The sequence below is a fragment of the Thamnophis elegans genome, chromosome 1 (genome assembly GCF_009769535.1).
Source record: "Thamnophis elegans isolate rThaEle1 chromosome 1, rThaEle1.pri, whole genome shotgun sequence".
NCBI lineage: Eukaryota > Metazoa > Chordata > Lepidosauria > Squamata > Colubridae > Thamnophis > Thamnophis elegans.
In genome coordinates, this window is record NC_045541.1 from 92,453,206 (window position 1) to 92,463,056 (window position 9,851).

General features: G+C 33.0%; 1 protein-coding gene across 1 annotated transcript in view; it reads left to right on the forward strand.

Annotated features, from left to right (window-relative positions):
* DCDC1 (doublecortin domain containing 1) overlaps positions 1–9,851 on the forward strand; it is a 246,979-nt gene that overhangs the window by 34,777 nt on the left and 202,351 nt on the right. The window contains exon 7 of the mRNA XM_032212936.1: positions 2,919–3,085. Coding sequence (XP_032068827.1) covers positions 2,919–3,085 — 167 coding nt within the window. The remainder of the gene's footprint in view (positions 1–2,918; positions 3,086–9,851) is intronic.

A 9,851-nucleotide genomic window follows, 5' to 3' on the forward strand; every position in this document is an offset into this window, starting at 1 on the left:
TATACTTTTGCTTAAGTTCTGAAGTTCTGGGTTTCATTTTGAACATAGCAACTCTCATTCACCATAGCTAAAGAGGAGAAAAAAAGAATATTGTTTTGCCTTAATTAGACCAGGGGTGTCAAACTCGTATCATCACGGCAGTGTCACATGATGTATCACAACTTTTTCCCTTTGCTAAACTGGGCGTAGGCATGGCCAGTGCATGATGCATCCGGCACACTGGCCGTGAGTTTCACAGCCCTCTTCTAGACTATTAAAAATGTTGGGATTTGCAATCCCTAAGTTTCTATCTTGTATTATTAGTATGTAAGAAACAGAACTTGTGTCATAATGCACATCTGACAGTTTGCCCATTCTCTGGATAGTCATGCTTTTGGTGTTCTATTTCCAAGCATAGCTATCCTTTTCTCCTTCCTTTTTAGCCTAGTTCTTGTAAGTTCTTACCTCAGTCTTAGTTTCCTCTTCTCAGCTTCCTCAAAGCCATTCTTTCCCTTTCCCATCTTAATTATCTATGCAGAGCCTGGGTCTCTGGCACAATAGACTCATGCTTTGGCACAGTAGACTCATGCTTTCATGCTTAATCACGGTTTCTATAGTATAAAAGTCAATTATGAACATTCAGGTTACACACAAAACTCTGGAACTTTAGTTGTTTTCCGTACTGCTGCCCCTGCAATATGGAAATCCTTCCCTCAGAGGTGAGGTGGGTCCCCACTTTCCTAGCCTTCCATAAAAGGGTCAAAACCTGCAGAGATGGGTTCGGACTGGTTCAGCCGAGTAGGTAGTAATTCAGCTGGCCACACCCCTGAACCGGTTCTACAGCGCTGCCATCTTGGTTTTTTGCCATTTTTCACCTACTCTGCATGCAGACATAGTGCGCATCAAGCACGTGCACGTGCCCAAAGCACATCCCTGAGCAAAATGGCAGTAGAAGAAGCTGAACCCACCCCTGAAAACTTGGCTCTTGCATGGGGAACACAAAGAACCATGCAATTGTGGGGTTGGATGGGGCCATAAGAGCACTCCTTCTGCCTTTTATTAATCAATATTAAATTACAATCTTGGAATTTTTTTTATTTCATTGATTTTTTATAATGTTATAATCTCATTTTTTAAAAAAAAATCTTAAACTAATTGTAATATTCTAATATTAATGTTATACACTCTTTTATATGTTTATTATACTATATACTGCTCAGAACCTCTCTTTGAGGGAGACAGGCAGTCTAGAAACACTTTACATCAGATTGGTAAACTTGACTAGAAACAAGCGTAAAAAAGATAGAAACCTACATCCTCTGTTTTATAGCCCTCTTGGGTGTTGTAACTCACATTTAGGATTGCAGTAGTCTATGCTTTTATATATAGGATTAATCATAGAGCACCCTACTGCCGCAAAATATCACCCAGGAATTCCAGGGTTTTAATTTTGCCTCCCAATTTCCCAACATCTCAGATTGACAATTTATATATGTCATTTAGAGGATATTTACCATGAAAAGTAGCTAGTTCAAGATCAGTTCATCAATGCAAGTTTGAGAATTCTCTTTTTTAAAAAACAGTAGGGTGAAATAAACATATGCAGAGTGGTTCTCTCTATCACTGAACAATATTGCTGTTTCACTTTTCCCACTTATTTAAAAACAGTAAAAAATATAAATCTTAAGCAGAGCTTTGTTCATTTATCACAATTGCCTTTCCTTTCCACTCTGCACTTCTCTGTTTAGAATTTAAATACTCCTTCCATTGCTAACTAAATACAGAACTTCTTCTCCTGTACAAATGTATTCACAATTCATTTTCCCTCCAGCAAGTCTTTGCACTATTCTCCTATTCTCTTCCTTTGTTCACTTCCAGTGATAGGCAAGCTGTCCTTTTCCATTTCCTAAACTTAATTTGTTCACAGCCTATCAGAATTTAGTGCAAGGATTCTGAAGTTAATCAATGCAACTGGAGGAAAAGGAAATGCACTGTAAAATATTGGTGCTTCCTCATACTGGTAATATAACACAATACTGAAAATGGTCAAAAGAGCCTAGATTTTTAAAATTAGTAAGATTTGTTCCAGTTTATTACTGATAAGGTATTTTCTATTAGCATTTATTCTCAAAATGCAAAGTAAAAGAAAATGAACAAATTCTGTCATCAAACATGTGACCCTTTTGTACTTTACATGTAGTCTTCATAAAATAAATATTACAGCTACTTACAAAAATATTTCAATATAATTTAGAAAAAAACATATACTGAATGTATTTGACTTCTGGTGACAAGGCATGACAAAAAATGAAAAGTAGGTTACCTTATTCAGCGTCAATATTATTTACATGATCTCATTTTCTTCTTCACTTAACCCTTACCCCAGGAACGATACTAAATAGATTTTATTCTTTTTTATCAGAAAAAAGTATTTTTTTTAAAAAAAATGCCTTAAAAACAATCCTAACATTTACTGAATTTTAATAATGATCAGTTTTGCAACATTTTCAAGCTGTAAACATATATACTCCTTGACAGAAAACTATACATCGAAACAACATGGATTTAGCAATTTTATCAGGACAATGCCAGTAAGTAGATTTCAGCAAGGTTGGTTCCAACTCATCTGTGATAAATGAGAAGATAAGGCAATCAGTGCACACCATGACACTCTGTGCAGCTAGTTAGACACACTTCAAAACTATTCAGGTGTGCGCACAAGGCTTATGAGTCTTACATAGTTGTGGGGGGGAATGTCTCAATATAAACATATCCTTCATAGTGGCCACCAGAAATGCAGGATCTGTTTTGTAAGACAACCTCAAGCAGATAAAAATAATAGATGTTAACAGTTCTAGTCTGGAAGACACCATTCAGATTATGTGTTTTAGCTGGATGAAAAAAAATATCTCTCCTTTCATTTCCTTTTCTCTGTGCAGTTCCTATTCTTGAGAAATGTCTTCAAAATTCCATCACACCTTTATGGGGACCTCTTTGGGTTTCTAAAGGAGAAGGCTTTAGCCCCACTGGAGCCAAGATATATATCCAAGGAGTATTGTTGGCCTTGTACCAGCGATTAAAATCTGCAAAAAACTACTGTGATCAGGTGAGTTATCCCAGTTTCATTTTACTTTTCCATTATTAATTATGCTACTTATAGAAAGCTGTGGACTTTTTGATAGGGAAATATGACAAGCTGTACAATATATTGTGTATTTTATAAGTAGTTGAACTGTATATTAAAGGTGTATGTCTTTCTGTGTAAGGAATTATACAGCTAATGTTTGAATGCTGCACATTGTGCACTAGCAGACAAACTATGGAAATAATTTCTGCTTCTTCTGCGTAAGATAACTTATATTTGAGTACATGTACTTTTTCATAATTTATATTTTTCTAGGAGTTAATGTTAACTAGACCTGAAATATACTTCACATTTTTTAAAAAAATATATGCATGTAAACATAACCAAAATTGGCTCTTTCCCCTCTTTTAGTTGTTTGCTCTGAAGGGAAGTCTTCAGTGATTTGCAAGTCAGTCATGATAGACTTGTAGGGATATAGAATTCATTTAATTTCTATATACAACAGGAAGTATAGACAAAAAAACTCAACAATGTAGTTAATTAGCATTTTGGCTGTAGTGAATGTCTATATTTTTCTTAACAGTTAGGCACATATTTCAATGTCTTTCTCTGTAATGAAGCTGAACTTAAATGAATCATGTGTGCCCCTTTGGTAATGCTAACCTTATCATGGAATGTGTGTGTGTGTGTGTGTGTGTGTGTTGTGTATCCATGTAATGTTATATTTTAGAAGATATTTGAAAATGCAAGGCAGGGAAACTGGTCAGAAATGAAGATTGCAACTTAAAATGAAATTTACAGTAGATTTCAGGCCATGCACTAAACATGATTTAAGCATGCTCTCAGTCTTCATAAGGGATGGGTGAGCAAGGGGAACAGGCGAAAGAAGGTATATGCTTTTTATACAGCACCTCCTGCTGTTTAGATCCATAAAGGGAAATGAGCATTTACTTTGGAATAAATTATTTTGTTGTTGAACTAATAGTGATCTAAGCTAGTAATCAAAGATATGGAATATATGAGTATATCACAAACATTTGGTTTCACAATGCTGGCTTATAACACTGTGAATTAAAACAAAACAGAACAAAAATGGTTCCTTGTCTTTAAAATCATTTTTTAACCAGTTAAAGGGTTTTTTGATGCAAACATGAAGGACGGTATATAAATGCTCCAGTGTTTCCTAAAATGAGATATGTCCCTAATGTAATTCAATGTTTAATCACTATTATTGTAAAGTAAAGTTAATAGTGAACAAATGATATTTGCTATTATTTTCAGTGTTTATATTCATAAATACATTCAAACATAATTCTACAGCATAATAGCAATTTTCATGTATTTTATATCTTTGCTTGCATCAAATAATTTCCATATTGATATATGGAAAGCATTTTAAGAGTGGGATAATATTTATATGGAAAGAGGAGCATATGGTCAAAGGACTATGCATTAATTTTTCTTTTAGTCATATTTGATAGGTTTAAGTTAATAATAGTAAATGAGTACATTTCTTATTAGATTTATATCTTAGCTTGATCTTGATAAACAAGGGTTGCATACATAATCCTCCCCCCTCTTTTTATCCACAAAAACAACAACCCTGTGAAGTAGGTAGGGAACAGAGATTGAGTAGCCCAAACTCACACTGCTGGCTTGCATGCCTAAAGTAGGGCTAGAATTCATAGTCTCCCACTGCTAAAGTGGCTTTCAAACATAAAAGCCCCGTGTAGTTACATATTTCCACCTTTAAAGCTAAAATGATAGAAAATTGGCATAGTTGTACTTATGTTTATTAATTACACTTTGAAATATAACTCCTCCTCCTGCTTTTTCTTATCCCCCTTTTTATATTTAAAAAATAACCAGCAGATGAGCTCTAACCCTCCAAAACATTAGCTGCATTCTGATATACTTACAGTTACTTTCTCCCATCTAAAGTTGTTTATAATTCTGAAAATCATGGGATCTTCTCACAAATATGCTAAAGGACTGTAAAAGAAATCAGCAAATTTTTCATTCCCATAGAGTGGGGTTTGTGCTGTTGCAAGTGTGGTTGGACTACAAACCACTGTCAGCATGTATTAATATTAAAAGGAGCAGTCTGCAGATATGGTCTGCCATATATCAATAGCTCATATTTTGCTTGTGAATGTAAGAATCCAAACATGGCACAAACACGGTGCATCCTGCAGCTTACGGGCTGTCCTATTATCCCCATCACAACTGTGTTCTTGCCAGAAGATGTTGTGAATGTTCAAATCAGTCACTCCTCTTGAATAGGAATGAGGCCATGTTGGCATATGTCAGAAGCATCTCATCAGCACATATGTGGTATATTTTCCTAATCTTTACTAAACTAACTTGTGAAATCACAAAACTTTAATAGGCAAATTGTTTCAGGGGGATGTTATATGATATAGAGCTGCTATGATATTACAACAGCAAGATGTGCCTGTTTCTCAGCTGAGGATTTTACTTACCTGCACCTGTCCCTATTTTATATTATCTTATATTGTAATTGTGTCTATGTTAATTAAAAAGCTAGAAGTATTAAAATATTAAATAGTTCTTCTATTAGCTGTGCTTATTTTTTGATAGGGGTTTTGATTGCAGATAAAATATGATACTGATGGTCACATTAAAATGTTTCTTCTAATAACTTAGTCAACAATGACACTATATATATATGATTTTTCGTAGAGGTCTATCTGCCAACAATAATATGTGGGTTTGAAGCTTATTGAATCTTATCCTTTTAGTGTAGAAAACTGAATGAAGTCAAAACATTCAGTTCTCAAACAACTCAAAAAGGGAACAGAATTGTGAGTGCTTTTTTTACTGAAATACAATAGATTAATTGAAAGAAGAAAATAGGTTGGGAATACTTGTTGGGAAGGTTATATTTCATTCTCTGAAGGCACTAGAAGACAGTTATTCTCTTCCCCTTGTTTTAAACACAGTCATTCTATACATATTTTATATTTTAGTAACCACATGAAGTAAGAATGTTTTGTGACAATCTGACTGAGGTACTTGATTTGGAGGAAATGAACTTTAAGACTATCAAAGATTTCTGAGAATAATATGTATTTTCTTGAATTGCTAAAATGGAAAAATATTTGAAGCTGTTTCTTTTTTTATTTGTGCATCTGATTTATATTAGAGATAAGATAACAAATGTTTTTATTTAACTACAGTCTTTACAACACACCTTGCACCTTTAACAAAATATATCTAATGCATTTTCTGCAGAAACGGATTCCTACATAACAAAATTATCTAACACTATGGCAGGAATATTAAAGTCCATTAGTAAGTGTGGAAAAAGCATAAACATGAAAGCAGTTAACACTTCCAGTGAAGGGCTTGTCCTATCTCATTAGCATTCTTGATATGTAGTTGTGCTGTTGGTGGGGGTGTTGAACAGGAATGCCATTGTGCTGAGCCCAGTGTTTGGGGACAAACACTGCTGTGGAAGGAACGTGTGAAAAGGCCACGGTACTGTCAGTGAATGAGGAAGGCTGTGTGTTCCCTGTGCTTCAAGCAGGGAAGCTGTCATTCAGAACTCCAGCATAGCTAAACAGAGGCCACAGAGAAGATTGAAATACCATTTTAAATGATATTACTGGTTTGTAATCATTTGTGGTTCTTTAGAATAACATAGTGAATTAGTTATGTCTGTTACTAAACTCAAGGAGATACTCAATATGGGCAGGGAGACACAAAGAGGAATGCAGTAAAAGATATTATTGTTGCCATTTTGTACCCCTTGAATCGGTGGTAAAAAATAGCTTTACTTCTTCAGATCAAAACAAGTATTTATTATGGGATAATTCCCCCCAAAGTTATATTAAAGTTTATGTCCTTCCTATTTTATATTACATATTTGGATACCATTCGGCATGACTTAAAAAAACATTTAGGAAGGAAAACAAAAATAGACTAATTTATGTTAATTAATGTATTAGGTTATATTTTTTTTAAATGAATCTAATAACCCCAAACTTTCTTAATTGAAAAATATTTTGATTTGCTGTATTTTCCCTAACAATAGTGACATTATCTATGGTCTCACAAGCATCACAGGAATCATAATATTACAATTTTAATTTGCATATAAATTATTCCTCTAGATTCAATTTTTACATTAATTGACATTTAATCATGCTATTATTTGCAATTATTGTATTTAGATATTAGACTTTGGTAATATTGGATAGGCATACAGAACAGTCTTCATAACTTCCTTTATTTGAAAGTGTGTCTATGATATAATTACTAAGTAGGCAATCTTTTCTATGAGCTTTACCTAAAAATATTATACTGACTGTGTCAGTGTATAGCATTAAATTATAAATTGTGTGTTATTCAACATTATAAATATTTGCTTCATTCTAGAATTTTTTTCATAATAACTACTTCCTGCTGAAATCTTATATTAAAATTTCTTGAGCACTGCCTATAAATTCACATCCCTTTGCACTATTTTAGAGTTTTAGTAAATAGTTGCTTGAGTATAATTGGAGAAGTAAGCTAAAACTGAAAGGAAAAGAGATTATAAGGAAATAGCTTTGCAACTGATTATAGTTTTTAAACCTTTTCATTTCAAGCAATGCTTTAAAACCCCTAAAGGAAAAAAATCATATTCAAATGAACATGCTATTGAAGGCTAGCAGCATTCAGATTTTTCTGCAAACAGTATGTGAAGACAGTTGATATATTCCTAGACTCTAGATAGACTACAAGAATCTGCTATTGAAGAAGCTTTATAACTAGATTTCATATAGCCCCATGGTATAGTATCATAAGCTCTTATTAAATTTTTAAATTATATTTCTCTAAATTTATTTAGAAACTTATTCCTCTAATTTTTCATTTTTTCATAGGTCCCATAAATGTTTTTAAAATCTTAAGTTGTATATAGATGTGAATAATACCTGAATATTTCTATGCAACCAAGCTGTATTCTAGTTATTAGAAGTATTTTAAAAACCTTAAACTTGGGTCTTTTCCAAAGTGTCATGCCTTGAGCAGGCCTAACATCAGTTAAATGAAGTGAAAATTGCATTCTTGTCTTGATAGAGATGAAAATGGATTTCTGGTCATGAAATAGATGTAGTTGTCACTTTTTAAAAAAGGTGTCAGCAGTTTGCTTCAGCATCAGAGGTGCCAATTCAGTGTGACAGTAAACTTGTGATCTGAGCAATCAATAAAATGCTTCAATAACGTCTGCTTCATTACACTTATAATAAGAAGCTATAGATCTGTGGCACATAAAATGTTCATAAAGAGGATATGTGAGGGCTGGCTGTAATAATTTTTCTTAGGAACACAGCAAGTGCAATGTTGCCATCTAGAGTTGTGGATAAGCAATTTTTCTAAGAGGAAAATCTCTGATACAGTAATCTTTGCTAATTTAAAAGTCTGTTTATTTTTGTTGATGGGATGTTTGAGAAACAGTTTTTTTTTAGTTGGCTGGGATTTTTTTTGTCATCAAAATATTTGTTCTTGAAACATAAGGCATTCTTTTTTGGATACTAATATGATACGTGTTTCTGAAATTTCTTTATAGATCCTTGATTTGGTTTTAGATAAAAAAGTATTTTCAGTCTTACTGCTACGATGAAAATATAAATTAGAAACATTTTGATTAACCACAAAGAGAGAGCCATATAAATTCAGTAGACAATCCTCAAAATATTATTGCAAATTTTTAATTAAGATTTCTATAATATTTTGACTTGATTTAAAGAACCTTCAATTCCTAAGCAAAGAAAAATATATAAACAAATATAACTAAGAACACAAATATTCAATTGAGTATAATTACTTTCATCATTATATCTTTTCTTGCAAAAAACCCATTTGATTGTCATCAATTGTGAACAATTTTTAACTTTGCTAACCATGAGTGGACAATTATAATGAAATATGGATCTTTTAAGTGATACGTAAAAATGTGTATCAAGGTATATACATGAGAAAATCTTATGTATATACATTTTTTCTTATAACTATATCTTTTTTTCCTCTTTTCCTTTTGTTATTGTTCCTCTGTTATTTTTATTAAATAAATAAATGAAAACAAATAATAATAAACTAATATATAATAAATAATAAACAAATAACAAACTGTATTTGGCAGTGTTTGTACAACACAGTTATAAAGTATAGTTTACAAATCTGTAGTAGCGAAGCTAACATAACTGCTAAGTCAACACAAGTTTACATGGCGTTTTAGTGCAGCGTGCAAACAAATCTAGTCATAAGCAGAAAGCTTAAACATGGGCAGTTGAAAATTGTTTATCCTCTTGAAAAGAATAACTGTATTCAGAAATTTTCTAACATATTTGGGGGCGGGGGCAATACTGCTGCTAACACAACCAGTAATAAATATGTGTGGGATATTATTTAGTTATTTCTTTTGTCATATTTACATTGCCTCCATCTCATAGGCAAGTAACTCTGGATGGTGCACAACAAAGCTAAAAATGATATCATCCTCATTAGATTCTGTGCAGAGCACAATGGGCGGCAAGGAACTTCCATTGGTTTTGATCATTTGCAGCATCTTCAGCTCTGTCCCAAGAGACATTAATAAGTTTAAGATCTTCTTTAAGTGTTTGGCACCAAGTTTTCCAAGTGTGGCCTTGTTTCCTTTTTCTTCCAGGAAGTATGCAACATAGTACAATTTTTGGATGCTGGTCACATATGTAAGATGTGGCCAACAAACTACATTCAATGAAATGTAAAACAAATATTAATATTTAACTTCCAGAAAGTT